Source organism: Perissodus microlepis, chromosome 13 (assembly GCF_051167445.1).
Source record: "Perissodus microlepis isolate ML-2025 ecotype Zambia chromosome 13, ASM5116744v1, whole genome shotgun sequence".
In the NCBI taxonomy this organism is placed as follows: domain Eukaryota; kingdom Metazoa; phylum Chordata; class Actinopteri; order Cichliformes; family Cichlidae; genus Perissodus; species Perissodus microlepis.
In genome coordinates, this window is record NC_140473.1 from 9,438,265 (window position 1) to 9,461,000 (window position 22,736).

The 22,736-nt window shown below is 40.7% G+C and overlaps 1 protein-coding gene across 2 annotated transcripts in view; it reads right to left on the reverse strand.

Moving 5' to 3' along the window:
• The window catches only part of disc1 (DISC1 scaffold protein), a 49,745-nt gene that overhangs the window by 7,150 nt on the left and 19,859 nt on the right, over nucleotides 1-22,736 (reverse strand). Inside the window, exons 11-14 of one of the 2 annotated variants that reach the window (XR_014801915.1) lie at nucleotides 15,830-15,890; nucleotides 4,752-4,995; nucleotides 3,572-3,607; nucleotides 2,630-2,674 (exon numbers count right to left, since the gene is read on the reverse strand). Coding sequence is in view for 1 of the 2 variants with exons in the window: in XM_084948034.1 (XP_084804160.1) it covers nucleotides 2,630-2,674; nucleotides 4,752-4,995; nucleotides 15,830-15,890 (350 nt within the window). In the remaining variant the exon portion in view is untranslated. The remainder of the gene's footprint in view (nucleotides 1-2,629; nucleotides 2,675-3,571; nucleotides 3,608-4,751; nucleotides 4,996-15,829; nucleotides 15,891-22,736) is intronic. The other variant, XM_084948034.1, reaches the window with a different exon arrangement.

Consider the following 22,736-nt stretch of genomic DNA (forward strand, 5'->3'; position numbering starts at 1 on the left):
TATTTTGCAGTTTATGTTGAAGTTCAAATCAAGGATCAGAATGGGGTAGAGAGGTGATTCAAGTGACTTTGAATGTGGCAGTAGAAACTTGGGCTCTATTTTACTTTTTCCTAAAAGCAAAGTTTACAATGTGTGTAATGTTTAACACCAAGCTGACGGTAACTTTGGGGATGTCACTCAAATAAGCTTTGCCAAAACAAAGAAAAATCTTTTCTTTCCTTTTCCCCTCATCTTTCTAGAGCTGTCACTGTCATTTCTACCTGACCTTAATGATTTTGCTTTTCATTGTGGGACAATAGCTGCCATCAACAAAGAACTACAAAAATCAGCCCTTGTATAGTGCGCAGGATTGAGTATACTTAATTTTGTCGCTATTCAAATGTGAAGTGGAATTTGAATACAGCTTCAGTTTCTGAGCACTTCTGTCCTACACTGCAGGATTCTCCACAATTGTTCAGTTTGGGGGAAAAAAACCCATCAAGCTATTTTTTTTTCTTTGTGATGTTTGTTTGGCAATGATCTTCTAAACCTGTAGCTTGACTGACATCCAACAGTACGTGTGCTTCTTCATTTGTGCCTACAAAGTGATACATTTCATTTCAGAGGTGGAAAAGCAATGCAGTGTTAAACATTATAAAACAACCATTAGTATACAGTAGCTCCTGTAATACGAGGTATGATGTAGGAACCTGTTTCAAAGCAGTCAAACAAATCTCAACAGAAACCATTCAACATTCCAGTTTAATGATGTGTCTACTGTTGTTCAGAACTATGGGTGAGTGTAACGAGACATAAGCAAGGACCTTGAAAGGATAAAAGAACAATTAGTAGAGGTTAGAAGAAAACAGTAGCAACACACATAACCACACAAACTCACACACACCAATCAATCTCCATTGTGGCAGCAGGGCAGCAGCTAAGTGGAAATCATTTACTTAAAGTCATTATGGAAAGGAGAAAGAGGTCAGACGCTCTGCGCGAGGCAGAGAATCGAGCTCCTCCCGATGCTATCACAACACCATCACTGGAAAGATGCCATTAAACAGCTATCACATCATCTGACTCAGTGATGTATCACTGTAATGTTGCTGTACTTTATTGTAATTACCTATTTTAGGGTATCTGGCTTTTTAATAACTACATGTAATGTCATACAAAGTTAGAAAAGGGGAAGGCTTCTCACTTCTACAGCGCCACAGTTAAAATTTCATGTAAATTGATGCTGTGTCTTAAAATAGATTTTAGAAGGTAACTGAGCCAATGTTTGATAGAAGCTTTGGGTGAAATGTTATCACTGGTACTGCAGGTTGTAGCATTGTGAACCTGTTAAACATGACACGCGTCATTTGCTGGTTTGAATTCCTGCGAGTGCCACTGTTTACTGAGTGTATTTGTACTGTGTGGCTGTGTGACCTTGTGTAAATTCAAACATAAAGTTACAGAGTGTAAAATCTCACCACTAGATGTCACTAAGATGCAGATTCCAATTAAGTTAATTCTGTTTTCTTACCGTTCCCAATTAAAGCGCGTAATCCTAACTATGGTGGCCACTGTAGGACAAACATGTTATATTCAGCCCAGAGATTAACCTTAAATCTAGACTGTTTTGTACACACTATTGTAAAATATTTAAATAATATCAACATTTGCCAGCAAATCGGGAAATAAAATTTTTTAAAAAAATATATATTTTTCAGTTTAATACTGATAATGCATATAATTTTATGTTTTTACCAAGAGTCACCTGAAAATCTATGGACACTGTTGATCTCACAGCAAAATGACTCCAAACCACAGTTTTTGCTCAGTAGGCTTTCTGCCTACTGTTTACCTCAGCTGCCAGTGCCGGATGAGAAACGTCCACATCTACTTAAGGAGGCTGTAAAGCTTTGTGAAAAGGAATCGATGAGTCAGCAAAGCTCACTTCTGTCCAACAACAGCAACAATGAGGTGGGTTTTTGAGGACATGATGTACTTTTGTGTCAGCAAGCGCTGTTATTTTTGCTGCTGTTAGCCTCTGTTAGCTGCTGTTAGCCTCTGTTAGCTGCTGTTAGCCAAGGTTAGTGATATTTTTAAGTGGATCTAACATTCCTGGACTTGGAATGGCAAATAACCTGTTATACAATGTGACAATGTAACCAAACTGTTTACCAAAAGAGAAGTGCAATTTCAACCCTAACATTAGCTGGCTGACAATAAGGATGATCCTTCATATCTGGAGTTTGAAGGCTTGGACGCAATTTAAAATCTGCCTCCTCTGCACACAAATGCCAGTCTGTGGCCACATGCATAAATTGTATTCAAGATAGCAGGACAACATGGTAGATACCACAAAACCTGCCCTTCTGCATTTTTAACAGATTAATTCAATGTTCATGAGGATGCATTAGTTTGCCAGCAGCAGAATTAAGCGATGTGTACATATGAATAAAATATCCTTTTTTTTCTATTAAATAAACTCAAAATTGACTGTTACTTATCCCTCATAACTAACAGTCATAAAAAACATGTTGCAAAAAAGACATGGTGCCTCTCACGTAGATGGTGAAACAGGTGACAGGGGTCATGTTGTTGATAATGTTATACTGATAACATTGAACCACACAGTGATAGTGTTAGCATCACGCACCTCTGGGTGACTATCCTCCATGCAGAACAAAAACTCCTCCAGCTTCTGCAACAAAAAGCGGAACATTTGTTGAGGCCACACAGTCGTAAGCCTGCTCATGAATTATTAAAAATACAATTATGTCGGCTGTGTATTGTATGTGTGCAGCAGCATCATAATGCAAGGAGGCTGTAATTACTCATCAGCAAAACTGACAACAAGAAAATAGATTAACAGACTCGTTTGTATTGCAGGTTTTTTTTGTTAGCATTCAAAGTATGTAATTGTACATTCTTCACTAAGGAAAAGTAATTACTCTACCTACTGGAGGCTAACATATTGTTTGTGGTTTTAAAAAGCAGAGTGAAAACAAATAATCAGCAAAGTTTTAATTATTATTCTAAATTCAAAAGAGCCTTTTTACTTTACTCTGAGGCAAACACAACTGACCCATCCATAACTCTTCACACAGTATCTGATTGGTTTCAAATGCTGCAGTTTTAAACAACTCATATAAACTGGATTGCCACTGCTATCTCTAATCACATCTCACAGCAGCGTACAATCTGCCTCACACAGTTTTCGAGGTGCAGATTGTAAAGATTAACCAGCATCAAGCTCCTCTTTTATTGTTTGTTGCTTTGAGATGAAAACACTCATATCTACCAAGCTAAAATAATGTTTGCTGCCGAACGAAAACCCTACACACTGAATGTGCCTCTTCTATTTCTATAAGCGACAACAGGAAGGTTATTCTTAAAAGTCTTCATATAAATATTAAATGTTTTTACATGCCAAAAAGCTTTTTATTATAATTGTTGCAAAGAAATTCAAAGATAAAGTCATACCCAACATAAATATTACAGGCTGTATTTTGCTACACTGGGTTTCAGGCGGGGGGATTACACAGAAAACACAGCTCACAGGATGAGGACAAAAGAGAGAAATGGCTGGCTGTCTCACCTTTTAGTTCTTGGTTTAATGTTAGGAGGTTCCAGGCTTTAGGAGGAGAAAGAAAAGCAAAGAAAGACAAAAGGGGGAGCAGAAAATAGATTCATGCAGTTTATCATATGCGGTCAAGGAAAGGCAGGAAAGAAGAAGACATTAATGAAAACTGTGTGTTTATGCATGCTAAGGACAGGTCTGTGAGAGAAGCTGAACAGGTTGCAACAGCGGCAGAATTAAACATGGCAATGAAACCCTACAGCTTCCTGTATATTAGATCCAAAAAGAACGAACGTTTGTGCTTGGAAGCACAATCCAGTAAATCCATACTAATGGGGAAAATGTAGAGCAAACATTATGATAAACAACAATCTGAGGCAAAAGTAGGAAAGTATAATGAAACATATCTGGAAAATGTTCTGTGTTTTATATATATATATATATATATATATATATATATATATATATATATATATATATATATATATATATATACACACACACACACACACATATGTACACACACAGTGCTGGATCTGTTGGCTTTGTTCCTATCTCACACTAGTCAGACTCCGTGGGTGGAGGAAAGTGTGAGAAGAGGAGAGAATGAGTCGGACTCGGCCCTGAGGCAGTGGACCTCAGCTCACTGTGGGATAGACCGCCACAGAGAATTCACACTCACACATGTGCACGCGCACATACATACACATGCATGCCCACTAACGCATTTAATCAGGAAGTCAAAGTATTTCCAAACGGTTGCCCCCCTCACGCCCACATTTTCCTCGTTTAGAAATACCTTCGAGCAAACGCGCTAACTGACTGCTGCTCATCTCACTGCAGTCGGCAAAATCTCAGACTCTCACAATGGCTCCATGCACAAACTGAAGCTGTCCTCTCCAGCCAAGCGCTAAGGCTGACAGAGCAGGAAGATTTTTTTTTTTTGAGGTTACATTTCACAGCACAGTAAAGAAAAGCAAGTATTTCTGAAAGCACGCTGTTCTCATTTGACCTTTCAGTGGCAAATATGGGTTATGTGCAGAAAATATGTAAGACCTCAGCGCTTGAAAGTGTCACTTGGGAAGCCTTCATATTCAAGACACTAAATCCCAGACTTTGTCAAGCACTCCAGCATTTATACAGAGGCGTTTAGATGAATTATACATAGTGTGCTCTTCACAAGACAATTTACTGTTACCTTAGTGAACTCTGAGTTCTGTAAGTTGGCCTCAGGACACCATCGCCCTCCTAAAGCAGTCAGCATGGCACAGTCCTCTTCCTCTTTGGTGCCTGGCTGGGATGGAGGATAAACTGTTGCAGTGGGGAGGTCTTCGATGTCTGCTCCACTGCAGCTGGGAGTCCGCAACTGGAGACCTCGCAGGAAAAGGTGACACGCTTCCAGGTCGGCTTCCCAGATTCGCTCCAAGCTGGGAGACCCATAACTAGCAAGGGAAGGAGACAAGTATGTTATGCATTCTGATAGAGAACTTGATGTTTGCTCTCAGTGCAAGTTTGAGATCAGTATTTAAATCATAAAAGTCCAAGTGGTCAGAACAGGCTTTAGCAGCAGAGCTATCTGGAGCTGTCTGCATGCTGAAGGAAAACTAACATCAGGTATGTTCTTTTATGTTATTCAGTGATGTGAAATTTTAAAAATGTACTACAACATATAGCAAATAGTTGAACTGTAGCATGTAGTCACATACATAAATACAATCTTATATGTTAAGCTATTAAATAAAATGTAGTGTGCTATAAAAGAATGTCAAAATAATACTAAAAACTGAAAATACATTGATGCACATCACTCGCGTCACCGCAGAGGCATGTGTCAAACATAAAGCCCAGGGGCTAAAATCCACCCTGCAAACACTCATAAATTTTGGACTTGTCCCTTTAACCTTTTTAAAGGTTTTATGGCTTTTTCTACTGATAAGGACCTTTTTTTTTCAGCACTACAGAAACTTCTTGTTTTTACAATTTTACACATTTATTTCTTACAATTTATGCCCCAAAAAGTTAAAAGAAAACAGATTTCTTTCATTTAAAAGAGCAGCATCTCTTTGTTATGCAGCAATACTGATATTTACCTTTGAAATTGCACTGCTTTTTTCTAATACTAACATATCTCAGGGATTAAGTGTGCAGTTAAACTTCTTTACACTGACAGAAAGGGGGCATGTCACTGGTCTGGCGCACTTAAGGTCATACTGGGCTGTATTTGGCCCACATTGTCCAGTAAGTTTGACATTCCTATTATACAGGTACAGCAGCATCTCTTCAAATAAAGCACATAAACCTCTGAGTGACAGATGAGAAGTGAATCATTCAAAGAATAAAATTCCATTCACAAAATGTAACAAGAGCGATATTCCTCCTGAAAGGATGCCCTTTACTCAAAAGAGGGTGTGGATGCGTTCGTTTCTACTGGGGTCACTGAGTACGAGTTCACTGGGAGGGCAAGGAGATTGTTTTATCTACCTATTGAGTTATGATCAGTCAGCCTTCTTCACTCCTTTTTCCCCGACCTTTGCAGGATCTCAGATCCCAGCAGAAACTAATTAAAGGGGGGGGAAATGGATCATATATACTTAAAAATGAGTTACACCGTTACTGACTTTTATCTCATTGTTCCATTATTTAGGTTAAGCTGATCACACAAAACAAGCAAAGGTAAATGTCACAGTAAGCAGAGGTTTCTATATATATATATAAACTTGGGGAAAATTCCCAAAATGACACCACACTTCATCCAGATTACCTCATCAATACAATCAAATACACTTTTTATCAAGAAAACCAGACACACATACAGAGATTCCTTGATTGAGAGACGCTGCCTCTGTGAGGATTGAAGCATTGATCTTTTTATTTTGTTAAGTGCACAGTGGCTCATTCTCCGTGATATATAAACAAACTCAAATGCAAAATGCACCCAGATGACATTGTTTAATCTCTCCCTCTGTTCATTCTTCTCTCTCTCAGGGTTGAATCACCCCCCCAAAAAAATCCCCAAAATTGAATGCCACTTGTTTTCCAGCCCATCTCCTGCCTGAAAGGGCTGCCAACCTCTGTACCCTGCCAACGCACGCCTCTCAGTCGTTCTCTAACCTTCATTTGGCAGACAGACAATAGAAAAATTGCTCAGCCCAGTCCCCCACCTCCACCTCCACCTCCACCCCCACCATCACCAATTCGCTGCCTCTGAATTCTGCTACGGTGGGGATGCACCCAATGAGCCGTGCCATTGTTATTTGTCTCTTCCTAAGTGGAGAGGAACACATGCAACACACAGATATGGGTGCGCACACATGTGTTAACTTACATGCCCATAAATCACTCTCTGTGGGGATAAAAATCATAAATTCTTCTAAAAATGTCAAAGCTGGCCTCATCCATCAAAGCGGCTTCTCTTCAGTGTCAACCACAATTCATTACAAACAACTGGTGCTGGCATTAGGGCTCTGTCTGCTGAAAATTCAGACAACATGTTAGCGCCTAAGCATCCCTGTGATGATGGTGTTCTGGTGCCCGCTGGTATGAACTCGTCGCCCACGGGGTTAATTGGTGGCAGCCGCTCCGACTGCCATCTGACAGTGGCAGGGTGTGGGCGTGCTGTGCTGCTGATGGCCCAGTAATAAGCAGGAGAAACAGACAGGCACACTCTTTCTATAGTATCTTCGCTTCCCTGTGGGACTACTGACTGACAGGACTCCTCTTTCCCCTCAAGGCGTTCAATCCAGACTGCTGCTGAGGAAGGGTTATAAATCTGCTGGAACTTTTAAACGACGGGGCAGTGACCGGGTCCTGCAGGTACCAGCGGGTTCAGTTAGACGTCTCAAGAGAGAAGAGGCACATTATGGGTTCACATCCAGTCTGACCATCATTCAAAAACTTCCCAGGGCTGAAGAGTGAAGCCAACAACCAAGTGCCAAAAGCTGCATTTCCTGAAATGGCCACTCGATGCTGGCTCCAAAAGCAAGTCAATCCCCTTGACTCCCGTGTTAAAATGTCCAACTTCACAGCAGAAATAACCTCATTTACAGCCAGGAAAAAAAGACAAGTTTTATTTTGTTTTGTCCCTATAGTTTTGTGAATTTAACTCAATGTTAAATAATATTAAAACTTAATGTTATGAATCATATTACATGCTTTGACTAACAGGTGATGCCAAAGCAGTGAGCTGTAACTGGTAGCTGTCTACTAGGTGCTACCTCAGCCAATGCAAGTCACTGAACTGGACCTTTTGACCATTTTTTTAATCCTTTTTTTGTTTTGTTTTTTATTTATCTTTCATTTAACCAGTAAAGTTAGACTTTGAGAGACTTAAAATCTCTTTTGCAAAAGTGTCCTGGCTAAGAAAGCCAACAGTTAACATACAAACTGGAAGCATAAACAGACCTGAAGAAAATAAAGAATTAAGTACAGAAACATAACATAAAAAACAACTCCTCCTTCACCATATTCTTTATGAGTGTTGTTTGAGGAGTAGGTCATTTTTAGTGCACTACTAACTGACATTAGTGATTGGCCAGTCTATCAGTATCAGCAAATTTATAATGGACGGTAAATGAAAATTTAACAAGTAAAGAAGAGACCGGAGGAAAGCATTTGAATTATGTTATGAGTGTTGACATCAGAGATGGGCAGTAAAAGTAATCGGATTACAGTAACGCGTTACAAGTAACAAGTAACGCGTTACTGTAATCCGATTACTTTTTTCAAGTAACGAGTAAAGTAAGGGATTACTATTGCAAAAACGGTAATTAGATTACCGTTACTTTCCCGTAGGAACGCTGCGTTACTGCGTTACTAAAACCGTGATTTTTTTTGCGAGAATGTCTCATGACAGTGACGTAAGCAAGTGCGACGTTTGTGACAACAGCTGTTGATTCCATAAAAAGTGACAAAAACATTAGTGTCAGTTGTGCGTGGGAAGAAAACTTCTTTTTACAGCGAAAAAAACCCCTAAACTTCCGAGCAAGCACCGAGTGCGCTACGACGTAATGGGAAATTCACAGAGAAACTCGCGGATTCTTCCACTGACCGCTGCGGCTCACCTGCACCAGGGCAAACCTCCGCCTACCCTACTCCTGCTTTACAGGTGAAAATAGAGCAACAGGACCGCTAGTCTTTGACTTTATTTATTTTCTGCTGTGTTTTACTTGCATCTATTTGAAAGAGCACACACACAAAAAAAACTATTTTATGTGCTGGAATGTGCAGAAAATAGGTTTAAATATTAAACAAATTTCTTCCAGTCAGAGAATGTTGCATATAATTAAATTTTTGCTTGATGCATAAAGTTAAAAGATTAAAACTAATAAAACAAGTTTTAAAAAGAGACTTTTCCATTTGATTACATTTTGTATGATGGATTATGTAGAAAAAGTAGAATTGGGCTGAAAGATCTATCGCTTTATCACCTATTCAGGTTGTAAATCGTGTTTTTAAAAAGTAACTAAGTAACTAAGTACTTAATTACTTTTGAAACTAAGTAATTAGTAAAGTAACCGGATTACTTTTTTGGGGAATAATCAGTAATTAGTTACTGATTACTTTTTTCAAGTAACTTGACCAACACTGGTTGACATTACATAGTTTGTCCACCAGAGGGCGTTGTATGATTCACCCAACACAAATGTTTGGAACGGCACAAACACAAGAGCCAGCTAATCGGAGTCCAGTGTACGCTACACAACCTGCTGTGACAATAAAACAGGATTATTTTTAAACTGCAGTGTCATATAATCTTAGTAATAAATCATAAATGACTGCATATAACAACTAACAAATGTTGAAGAAATCTATTTATCTGTCAAGTGTTTGAAGGATATATAAGCCAGTATACTGTATACTGTATAAGCCAGTATACTATACAGTCTGCAGGGCTCTAGAGTGCGACCAATTTGGTCCCAAATGCGACCAAATTTCTCCATGGTGCGACTAATAAAAAATACTTGGTCGCACCGGTGCAACCAAGTATTTTCTCGGAAAAAAAAAAAGTTTCAGCAACCCTGAAAGTCTCCGTGTGTTCAACAACAGACACACATTATGCCCATGTCGTGTTCTAAACCAATCAGAGATACCTCAGAGGCGGGAACCTCTGTGATTGGCCGTGGTCCAGATATTCCTGCAGGCCTACTTATGTTTACGTTTGAAAGTGCGGGCAGATAGAGAAGGGTGAGTAGCCCAGGTCAGAAGTGTATGAAGTTGGTATTGAGAAAATATGAAAAGAACAATTGATAACTTTTTCGTTAAGTTAAGGGCTGATCAGTCCAAAATTCTGAGCCAGCGCTCTGACACGGAGCCATCAACCTCTCTGTTTTTGTCAAACACTGGCACGACACCTGCAACACTGGATTTGTCACTGGTGCTAATACGTTTCGACTTGAAACGCTGAAAAAGCATACAGTATCGAGAAGACACATTATATGCCGCGATAAATGCACTGCCAAAATGTCCCCGCTCCCCACTGCCTTTCAGCGGCAGGCAGCAGTAAACAGGTCATCGGAGGAGGCCGAGATGATCATTAAGTTTAACATCGCCTACAATATTGCAAAAGAAGAAGTTCCGTTTACTAAGTTCACGTCAGAAATAACTCTTCACAAGAAAAATGGCTTGGACATAAACCACACATACAGCAATGATGTTGCGTGCGCCCAGTTTATAGGCGTCATCGCTGACACACTGAAAAAAAAAGACGTCAGTGGAAATTGCGAACAGTACATACATGGCCTTCCTGATCGATGGAGACATAGACATCGCCACAAAACAATGTGTCATTGTGTACGCTCGTATCTTGCAAAAAGGAAGACCAGCGAATCTACTGATTGGACACATTGAGGTCGAGCATGCCCATGCCCAAGGTAAGCCATGTCATGTCACGTAGCCTATGTATATGATTAATAATATTACGTTGTGTTACTGCATTAACCATATCTAGCGTATTCTTATCATTGAAAATTAAACATAGCAATAATACATGAATATAGAAACTCAAACTGAAAAAGACTGCATTGTAAACTCTTGATCTGATAAGTAAATGGTATTTTTTTTATTTGTTTAGGAGTTTATGCTGCCTCAAAGAAAGCATTTGCTGCTCTTGGGGACCAGTGCAGTAACTGGTTGGAGAAAATCATTGCTATGGGGGCTGATGGAGCTGCTGTTAATTTGGGCAGCAAAGGGGGTGTCATAGCCCTTCTGCAGCAGGAGGCAGGTGACCACATTGTGCCCTTCCACTGTATGCCTCACAGGTAAGACTAGAAGACAAGAAATGACTGACACTCTAAAGTCACTGTGTGGGTTAATTTCTTTTATAGAGAAGATATATCTACATTTAAAAGTTTACTATCTTTTCAGATTGGAATTGGCAATGTTGTCAGTTCAGAGGGACATTCCAATGATCAGGCAGTTGTATGACCTTCTCCATTTAATTTGGAAGACGTATCATTTCAGCCCAAAATCAATGAGAGAGCTCAGGGTCATTGGGGCTGACTTGGGAGTAAATGTGCTGGTGCCCAGTGGGGTGAAGGGAACAAGGTGGCTCCCACATGTTCCAAGGGCCCTGGAGACCTTTCTGAAACCAGGGCAGTTCACTACTGTGTACCGCCACATGGACTATTTGGCAGGTTCCTCTTCTAATGCAGACATTGCAGGCCAAGCTACGAAGGTCAGTGCATTATTTCTGAATATTCTTTTTATTTCAGCGAATTACGCAATTGTTATTGACTTTATATTTTTTAAGAATGTAGTTCATCAATGTTCTAGGTGACTAATTTTTATTGTTGTATCATACAGGTTAAGAAATCAATGGAAGATGTCACTTTTGTGGCCTTTTGCCATTTTATTACAGATGTGTTCAGTGGCATTAGTAAGTTTAGCCTCCTACTTCAAAGGAATGATGTCATTCTACCACAGGTAAGTGAGATAAAGTGGGATGTGTAAATATGAATTGTGTTTGTGGTCATCTTCAACTTTTTAAAAAATACAGCACTGTTATACCCAAACAGGTCGTTTGCAGCCTGGAACAACTGCTGGTGACCACAGAGATAATGGTTGCAAGACGCAAGCCTCATGGAACACGGTCAGAGTTCCATATGAGGCTGCAGAGGAGGTAAAGTGAAGCACTTTAAGCACAAGCATTTTTAAGTAATCTGTCTTGTAGAACTTTGCTACAAATAAAAAGCTTTGTGTTGAAAGGTTGTTAGTTAATCATTTACAAATCAATATTTACAAATCAAAAAAACGTGAACATGTAAAACTGCGGTGTTAAGCAATGCAGTTAAAACATTTGGGTACACCTAAATTTTGTGCTGGTGCGCCTAAATTTTATTTTGACACGCACCAGTGCAACCATGGCAAAAAGTTAGTCTAGAGCCCTGCTATACAGTATATTTTTAAATTGCCAAATATCCTCATCCGACTTAAAAATCTAATATTGACAATTAACACGGTTTGTTGTGCTTTATTAACTGTAGAGATGTCACCAGAACTGACATTTACAATACCTTTAATACCAAGAGGACTTGTTTTTTTTTTTTAGTACTGTTGGTACCATAGGCAGTGTATGTACTGCAAATCTTCCATAAATGGGCTACAACCCTTTGCAGTGTCTGGGCGATGCACCCATATGGTCTATGAATTCAGCACGCTAACTAAGTTAGGTGCTTTAGCTGGTAAGTTATAACTTCACCCTCTTGTAAAAATACAGTCAAAATGATCAATTTGACTTTTAAAAAAGGGAGTCCAAAACACGTGAGTCGGAGTGGCGGAGACCATCTTTTATATACAGTCTATGGTTAGCAGGTTCAGAGCATGAAATATTGCTCAGATTTTGAGTCATAGTTCATTGTTACATAAAAATCATATTCTGGGTAAAATTAACACCTTTTTTGGTTGTTTTAGAAAAGTGAGAGAAAGGAAATATAATCATTGATGCATTTTTGTTTTTTGATAAAACATAAAAGCTATAAAATAAGACTTCACACAATAGAAAGGAAAGGAGATGTGATAATGTTTCACCTTAACATTAGCCTCACAAATAACACCAGCTGTGGAGAGGTGTTAATAATATAGCGATAGAGGTGTGATAGATGGAGGACTGGGAGGGGTTTGTTTGGTGGATGACTAGAGGAGGTTTTTACAGGAGCCAGATGGGCAAATCCAGCTTAAGTGTTCCAAACACTTTTTAAAAAAATGTGGATTCAAGAATTTGTATATTAAAAGTAAGAGAGGAGCACATTTTATCCCAGTTTTTTCTCATTTAGATTTTCATAGAGCATCTTCAATTTAACTATACATCTCAGCATTTAATGGCTTCTGTGCCAGTAGCCGTCGCGTATGATATATGCCGCTCAAATCTCTACAGGAGAATGAATATATAAATGAGGGACAAAAACGAGAAGCATTTCCTAATGAAACATCTGCATAATGTATTAAACAACTGTGTGGTGCTGCTAATCTGAATAAAATGTTTTTTATTCTGATGACACACTTACAGCATCTGCGCTGTTCTAACATCCTGTTCTAGTCTTTAGCAAGGAAAAGATAATTGGTTTTTTCAACACCATCCGTCTCCACGGAGACCAGACATCTCAGCACACTAATCTGCCTCTCTCCACCCTCCTCCTCTCCTCACTTCCCATCACCACGGTACTCTATCAATGGTAATGTACATTAGAGCTGACTGATAACATTTACAGTGGATGATGAGTGCATGTGTGCATCTCTCTCTCTCTGTGTGTGTGTGTGTGTGTGTGTGTGTGTGTGTGTGTGTGTGTGTGTGTGTGTGTGTGTGTGTGTGTGTGTGTGTGTGTGCGTGCGTGGGTTAGTGGTGTATGCACATGTGGGGAAAACTGCACATTCAATCAAGGCAAATATGTGTCACTGTGCCAAGCGGGAGCTGGTGGAAGGGACTGGTGTACGCCATAAATCAGAGCTATATTTGTGAATTTATCTAGACCGCCTCTGGTCATGGAGGCCGATCTAAGGCTGAAGAGCCAATCATTTAATATAGAATGTGATGGCCGAGAAAATTAGTTTACAGTCACCCAAGGTGTCCTTGAATGGAAATTCTCTTTTTTCAGAGTGATGTGACTATATCATTGACCCGGCTCTGAAAATTGAAGCCAGTGTGGAAGTCATGGAGTTAAATAAGTACTTAGGAAGAGGGATGTAAGGATGCATGCACAAGTGTCTCAGATCTGCACTCTTTCTAATGGCAGGAAGGGGGTGACTCTTCAATAGTAAAGAAGTCTTTGGGGGAAAAGTCCAAGTAGGGCAACTTGTACTTCTTGTGATGTACAATTCACTTTCATACAACCGAGCAGGATCCTCTGTGCCTCAGTCGGATTCACCCCTCGCTTATGAAAAATAACACCAAACTTCAAACACAGGCTTCGAAGCAATTCACTGATCAGTGTCTGAGGTCATAGTGTCTACATCGTCCCTTTGCAGAGTCTGTGGGTGAAATACTTATGATTTACAGTATGTAATCATCTGCCCTCGTAGCAAAGTATCTCAAACAGGAACACAGTATATAGCAGCTCCACTGCAAACCAGTTTTACTGGTAATAGTAGTTAATGATGGTTTCCTCGGGCAGCAGTACTAAGCTTTCAGGATTTGTAATCTCAGATGGTAAAAGAAAATTAAAAGGAGATTTTAGACTTAAACATTTTATAGATGTTTTTATAGCTGTTTAATGGGGCACACGTGTGAAGAATCATTTAGTTGCTGTGAGGAGCAGCGCTCAGCCTGTGGAAAAGGTTTTATATTGTTATAACATTTTCTGTAGCCCACTGAAGAACTTTAATATATAACCTTGTCAGTTTCATCAGGGTTATCTCAGGTTAAGCCCGGAGACTTTCCTAACAGAAGGCCTGTCGGTGACAGACAGAGAAGGTCTCCACTGGTGATACCACTGAGACGTTGTATCGTAACATCCGGCATTTTTATGCTCAGTCTTAAATTTTGTTCTTGTTTTTAGATGATATTTTTCACGTGTCACACTTTCATTATGCAGTTTCTGTGTTTGATAGTATCCTACGTAGGCTGCTTGTCATCTATTGTGTGCGTGTGTGTCTATCTATCTATGCGCCTAGCCCTCAACAAACGTTTTGCCTTCTTTTGTCCTTTATATTTAGGCAGCGATTCATCCCATTCTCTAAAATACTCTGACAAATGCCTCTGCTAGAAACTCAGAAGTGTTGCCATCATACAAACAAAACACAAAGCAGCCATCTGCCCTATTGACAGCGATGGTCCTGAGGCGCGATTCCCTGCTGGGCGCTGAGATCGCAACCATGTTGCTCCTTGACCATGCAGACCCCCAGTCTGTGCATCCTTCAACAAGCAAGAGCCCTGCAGTATGTCACTGAGTCCTGGCTCTCATCCAAAGAGGTGACCCTGCCTCTCCAAGGATGCAACACACAAAGCTGTGCCCCCCTACACACACCACAAACAGAGACAAAGGTCAAGTAGACAAACAGGGTCTGTGATAATAAAGGCTTTTGCAAGCTCAAAGTAAACCCATACCACCTAACCTTTTCTCTTCTGAACACAACTAGAATAGACTGAGTGGAAAGAACAGCTCATATGTGGTGCACAAAATCATTACCGGCTATATTTATCCATCTGTAAAACAAAAATTGCTCCAACAACCTGTAGAATAAGAGCCAGTCGCTGTTTGTCTGCCAAAGAGTCTATCCATCTGGTGGTTGAACTATAAAAGAAGCACAAGCAGCTGTATGGACTCAAATGCTCACCAGGATCCACACTCTCACCTCCTCAGCTCACTCCTTAAGTCAGGTGAGATGGGTGGCAACCCGTAACACGACTTGTCCTTTGCGATTTAGAACCTCTGAGTTCGCAGACGGAAACAATGAACCAGTCAGAAGAAAGATATTGTTTTGTCTAAAATGATTTACACACAGGAAGAGCGGAAAGGTGGGAGATGAGTTGATGTCGAAGCCTAAAAAAAAGGTACAAAAGGTATGTGGGAAGGTGGGAAAAGGAAGACAAATTGTGTAGGTGAGAGACTGCAATGTGAGAAGGGGCTCTAGGAGACAACGGCGTATGAAAAAAGGTGTGAGAGCATGATGTGGTAGGTGATGTGATGCACTGAGGAGACGTTGCTCTGGTTAGAGGACAGCAGGAGTGAGAGGAAATTCCTTGGAGGCTGCTGCTTTATATACGTCTCCTTGTTTATTAGTCTGAGGAACACCGAGTCTTCACGTCTGTATTAAAAAGAAGCGAAGATCACAGACAAGCCTTACCTGTGCAATCTGTCCTCCAGCAGTTCAATGTACTTGCTGGTGTTCTCTTTCAGGCGGCTTTCTGAGTGAGAAAAAAAGAACAAAGAGAACAACAGCACGTTACCTCTAATACAGTTAACACTGACGCATCAATAGCTATGATATACGTGTTAGAAAAGTTAGTTGTCATCACTTGGTGACGGCATTGTGCAGAGAAACTGCAACAGTACACTTCACTTTAGAGGAGCAGCTGGCTTTCTCTTAACACAAACACGCAAATGAGGAGAGATCACTGCCTCTACTCTCAGAGGGGATAAAACTGTAGATGGCCCAAGGATAAAAGGGGATTTTATCATGGCATAGTTCTTTATATCTTGCCAGATTTTCTGTGGGGCATGAAGTTGGATGGATTGCTTATGTTGCTTCCTGTGCCCTTCTGCCAGCAGTGAGTTGTGCCTGAGGAGGCTGGTTGAGCAGTAGTCAGGATGGAGAGGAGGACTGAGCTGCGTTAATGAGCTCATGTATGAAACATGAGAATATGCCCTGCCCATAGGAGCTTCCAGTCCTTGAGCACAATAGGAATAGGAAACATAGATGCTATCTATATATATCTATAGACAGATAGACCCGAGTTATAACATACAATCCAAACCTTCCTACTCTTCCTCAGTAAAACATAGCTATTCCTATACATTTATACATTCTCAACAATCCATTGGAACCAGGGAGCACTGGTTCCAACCTTGGAGTCAAAGGATCACAGACACTGCAAGACAATAATAATGAGGCTACTCTAAGTGGAAGCTATTGTCTAGAAAAATAGTAAAATACTGAATACAGAACAGATGGTGTAAAATTTTCATCTAACATTTGGTAAAAAAAACATTTTTTTTAAAGTGAGTACGATTATATTTTACGTGAGTGCATACTCCTACTTAAAGACAAACTTTAATGAAGAACTAGGAAAGCCAAAAACAGTTGGGAAACTGTTATGTTATGTGATGCCGCTTAGGCTGCTCACACAGAGACAAAGTCTGCGGATTGAAATATAATTTGCATCATTGTCTTGATGGTGGTTAATAGACAGCATCAGCTTGGGGGTGACATATTCTCGGGGCCAGGCACAGCAGGAAGAAAAGGAAAATGTCAGCGACAGTAGCGTGACAAACACTTTCCACACTCTTGCACACACACACACACACACACACACATTCCTGTCTGTACTTGAAGGAAGAGCTGAGATGGAGCTAGTTGGGTTATTTATGGGGGCTTGAATGTGGGAGTCACAGGAAGGGATGTTACTCGTTTCAGTCAAAGTGGCCAAATCTGTGCAATCAGAGGCCGCTGGAGAAGCTATCACATATCTGCTGTATGTGGACCAGACAGCTCACTTACCAACCCTCTAATTGCCACGTGAGATCTTATCCTACCTGATAGAGCTTCCCCTGTCAACTTCCATTGACGCTGGCTCTGTTAAGCAGCTTGCAAGCAGATAGCCACTGAATAATACATGGAGGGCATTAAGCCTGACTTTAGCTGGCAGAGAGCGAGTTGCCAAACTGAGCTACAGCTTGAACAACAGCAAGACGGATAGAAACAGATGAAGGTGGGAGATTGACACACAAGTGCATTAACTGTTTACTTAATATTTCTTGCCATGCTATACACAGAGGAGAGTGCGCCGTCCTGTCGCCATGCCAACCAGTGGTAAAACTACGGCGGTTTTTCAGGCGTGACAGATGAAAATAATCTTTTCTTTATAGAATGGGACGAGAAATCAAGCGGCAGAGCCTCCTCCTGCGCAGAGTGGAACCAGAGCACTGGGTGATATTACCACTTCCTGTAAGACTGCGGGAGGCTGCTGTCATGGGCAGGCAATGCGAATAAAATCGGCACTAAAAAGCCCATAAAGAAGACAGTCGCTCTGTTACTCCCTGATGCGTGCCGTGGCATATTTGGTGTTGAAGGAACTTCACAAAGGCGTTCACAGAGCCCACATCGGAAATTCATGAGCTCAGACTCCCTTCACACTAGTGATCTCAGCAGGCATTAAACATCACTGATTGCTGTCAAGGACCCCGGCCAAAATCGAAAAGGCCATTCATTCATAACACAAGCAGAACTGAGACACCATTGAAGGATGTGGAGAATGGGTTACTGGGTGCTGCGACAATGTCATTTTCTTTATATATGAATCAGAATTTGTTAGACTAATCGAAGCTAAATTGCTTCAGCTAAATAGCTCTAACACTCTAAGACAGAAAAAGACGAGTCTGATGGTTACAATCTCTGATGTGACAGACAAACCTATGAAGCAGGATGTCACAACTGTAGCAGAGTTTACAAAGTTTCTGTCAGTGTGTCCTGATAAGGGACCCAAAGAGTAGAATGAGCTCAGGAAACACACAAAAAAAGACTTTTTATTTAGGTGGAGCACATAATCCAAGACAGCAGCAGAGAAAATGGCCTGGTAAAACAACCCATACGGAAAAGAAATAGTAAAAACATATATGATTTACTCATGAAAGTGGCCACTTTCATGAGTAAATCATATATAAATCATATAAGGCTTACATGATTTACTCATGAAAGTGGCCACTTTCTCATTACTTTCATATATTTTTTTAGTAAGTATCCAAAACATACAAGTTTCATTATATAATTTTTCAAGGGATCTTATATGTGTTTTCACTCTTGTATGCTTTTCATACAAGTTTCATACAAGACAGATACAAACTTTATAAGATTTATATATATCCTTTCCATATGGGAAACAGACACGCAGACCAGAAAACACAAGAGGAAGTCCGCAGTCCAACAGCATGACACAACAGAGAACTAAAACAAACTGAGGCTTTAAATACCCATATGGAAAAGAAATAGTAAAAACTTATATGTGATTACTCATGAAAGTGGCCACTTTCATGAGTAAATCATATAAGACTTACATGATTTACTCATGAAAGTGGCCACTTTCTCATTACTTTCATATATTGTTTTAGTAAGTATCCAAAACATACAAGTTTCATTATATAATTTTTCAAGGGATCTTATATCTGTTTTCACTCTTATATGCTTTTCATACAAGTTTCACACAAGACAGATACAAACTTTATAAGATTTATATATATCTTTTCCATATGGGTAGACACATGGAAATCAGGAAGATCGGAAACGCCAGGGTGACAAGACACAGCTGAAACTAGTCAGTGACTAATGAAACAGGATAAAACTAAATACAATGCACACAAATAAGAGATGAACAAAGTAAAACAGGACATCACCAAACAGAGATGGAGACTTATCCAGAGAGGAAAAAGAATAAACTGAAACTCCAGGAGTCACCTATAAACCATGTCCATAAATATTAACAATAACTAGGCTACAAAACATGATGAAAATAAAACTAAGAAAAGCTAAGAATAGAAACATAGTGAAACCAAAAGTCAAGCAGAGAATATTCAATAATAGACAGAACTTAAAATTTCAAAACTCAATCACAGTTATGGGTTTTATAGAAAAGAGTTAATATAGGCAAGGTGTTTTCAGTGTCTCCTGCATCACGAGCATTCAAAGAGCTCTCCAACTCTAAGTGAATAATGCGGTCATTTCTTCAGCGCCTTAACAACAAAAGCACCCAAACGTCTGTGAGGCCTTCTTGTTGTCAAACAAATTAGAGGCGGCTCTGCGCTAACAGAGCACCGGTGACATGCTTGTTATAAAAGCCTGTGCAATAATAAGGCAGAAGACAAAACTGTGTGTCTGTAATTGAGCTGAAGGCACTGACTGTGATTAATGTGTTTAAGCTTGGCTAGGTCTGTCTGAGTGTGACAGCGCTGCAGGTAAAACACAAACACGCAGTAGGCATATGGAGCCACTCCCACCATATATACCTGAACCTAACAGCAGCAGAGCTGACGGAGGGACAGCCTGATATAGGACAGACGCTCAATCACCCATGATGCTCTAGCTGTAGCATGCACAGATTGCAGATGGCATAGCGGAGCATATTGTTGGGTTGTGCTTGAATGCACAACAAAAAGAATCACTTGACAAGTAATTGGCTGTGTGCAAAACTGTAGTTGGGTTGTATTTTGGGGTTTTTTAAGTGATGGGTGCTAAACTGCTCAGCTGAAATCTTAAGAAATGCTCACTGTCATTGTATGTCAGTAAATAGAAACTGTTTAGAAGAGGCTCTAAACTATATTTCTACTGAAGCAAGCTGCAAATATATTTTTTGTTTTTGACAACTGAATCTAAGAAGCAACATTCCTCGGCAATGAGGAAGTCTCCCAAAAAAGTGCAGAGCACTCTCGACGCTTCACCAGCTCAACTATCCCGCCCCATTAAACATGCATCCTATTATTCCCCGGGTTTCCTCTTGGAACTCCGGGTTAGTACATTTTCACTAAAATGCATCTTCCCCCCCATCATCTCCCACTTGTATACGCGAGCAATATATCATCTTACTCTGGTGTTTTCGTTTGGCTGCAAATTTGTGGCTCATGAGATAAATATACTTAGAAACTCCAGTCGTTTTAGGGGAAATTAAAAATACAATATTACAGAAATACCAAGTAATTCCACAAGATGGAAAGTCGGCTGCTTTCAGTGTGAGCCAGTGTGGTGGACTGACAACCTGGCATTACATCCCAAACCAAACAGCTGCAACATTTTTTGAGCTTTACCGTGTTTGCAGTGCACGTAGAAGAGAAGGAAGGCACAGTAGGGATATAAAACATTTGTTTCAGCGGTATGTAATTGAAGAAAATACCTGATTGATTGATTGACGGAGCCTGATTGGAGTGGTACCTCAGTCAATTGTGTTTTTGCAGTAATTCTTTCAGTGATAAATTCATAATGGAATGACAGGAAGAAAAAAAATACTCAATATTGCTGAAACTTCAGAGACAAAGACCAGAAAACATCCTTCCCCCCCAGGTCCACTTAACCACCGTGCCGCTCTCAATCACTCAGATGCTCTTCAGAGAAGAGCTGTCACACATTCCATCATGTTCTCAACAGAAGCACCCTAAAAGAGCCAGAGCTATGAATAAATCATATGTGTCCTCGCCTTTACTGTAAGAGAAAATTACATTTGTCTAATAACACAGAGTGGCTTGTATTGATGTGCACTTAAATCCGACTAGCACCACACAGTTGGGTTCGAACTGACTGGCTTTAAACTACGGTACGAGCAGCAGGAGCTGTATGGAGCTGTACCAGCTATGAAACAATAGCTGGTACAGTAATTAAATGGGTTCCAGTTGAGCCGCGTGAAGCAGAAAACAAGAGAACTGCTGGCATTGTAACAATGGCAGTGAACAGGCATTACCACACTACTTGGCTAAATGAAGAGGAGCACAGTCTGATGCAGCTTTCCCCATATGAAAGTCCTCACTACTGGGGGTCATTTACGCATCTTATTCAGCTCTTCAATTATTTATTTGTAAATTTAGCGTCGCTCGCGATCTCTCTTGGGAACAAAATTATACTCTCAGCAGGGAATCAAACCTCTGGCCATAATGGCTGTGGTATTCATCAGCAAACGTGCCAACGGCAATTAGGGACATAATGGCTCCCAGGCCAAAAAGCCCCCACACCGCAAGCACTCAACAAGCTGAAGCCACACAGCTTCAGCTTGTTGATGAATTTCTATCTTTACATGGCATCAGCAGGACTATTCATTGCCTCGGAGCTCACGCGATGACAATGGGCATGCTGTTTTCTTTGTACAGGATGACACTAATACCACAAGCGCGCGTGCTAGAAATGCCTCGGAAACCTAAAAGGATGGCCATCTTGGCTTTGACTTAGACAGTAATTTCTAATCCCCTCCAGCTAAAGAAATGGTAATGTGCTGTTGGTGGGCTATCAGTTTCCAGCAAGTGTGTGCCAGCCCCTTATTACCAAATAGGATGACAGTTTAATGAGCCCCTTGCTTGGTGTCAGCAACACATTTTGAAATTGCGCCTGCTGCCATATTGTGTGCGCCCACTTGAGCGTTTGAGCACGCCGCGCAACCAATCATTAACTTGCCGTCTTCTCTGTGACGTGTTACCACCTGACTCCAAATCCTTTGTTTAGCCGCCGCAGTTTCGTACCACTGGTTTCCCAGCCTGCAGAGCTACATTATTCAAGTATTCAAGATGAGGCACACACGCACGCTGCGTTTAGGCTGCTGAGGTGAACGTGGTGATGCTTGTCATGGAAGAGATCAGTGTTATCCCTGGCTGTCAAGCAGACAGAGGTGTTCTTGGGTGTGCTTCCACAACAAAAATCCAGTGGAGGTCGATGAAACATAATCACTTTGAAAGGAAAAGAGCTGCTTTCTCCTATAATGATATACAATTATAGACTGGATGTACTAAAATAGCAAGTCCATGCATTACTATACAACCCCCTAAAAACTTCATGCAACTGAGCCTGAACAATGGAGTACAAAAATAAAAGGGTGCCCCCTAGTGACAGGAAAGGGTGCATTCAGGACAGGACAATGGCATTAAATGTGAAGCTCCAGCCGCAAATCTTTATGATCTGGGTAACAGCATATGGTAGATGGGAGGTTGTAGCATTAGCTTCAGTCTGATGCCGCTTCACTTCCTGCTCTAGCCCCATCACTTCACCACCACCCCCCCTCTCCCGCCCTCCCCTCATCCTCCCGTCTGCGTGTCTCAGTGAGGGAAGTGACCTTTTTTAGAAATCTCCCTGTGACTGATGGACTAGAGAGAGTACCACTGCAGGTGGTGCCGTCAAAATCCATTTAGATCTCTACCAAATGCCCGCACGCCAAATCAATCTAAAGCCTGAACCCTAAAAAAAAGAATTAAAAAAATTTAAAAAGACAAGCCCCCGTTCCTTAAGATCTTAATCGAGTTGGAGTGCGTGTGAACGCTGATGCATCATGTCTGCGCACACTGGCTCGAAG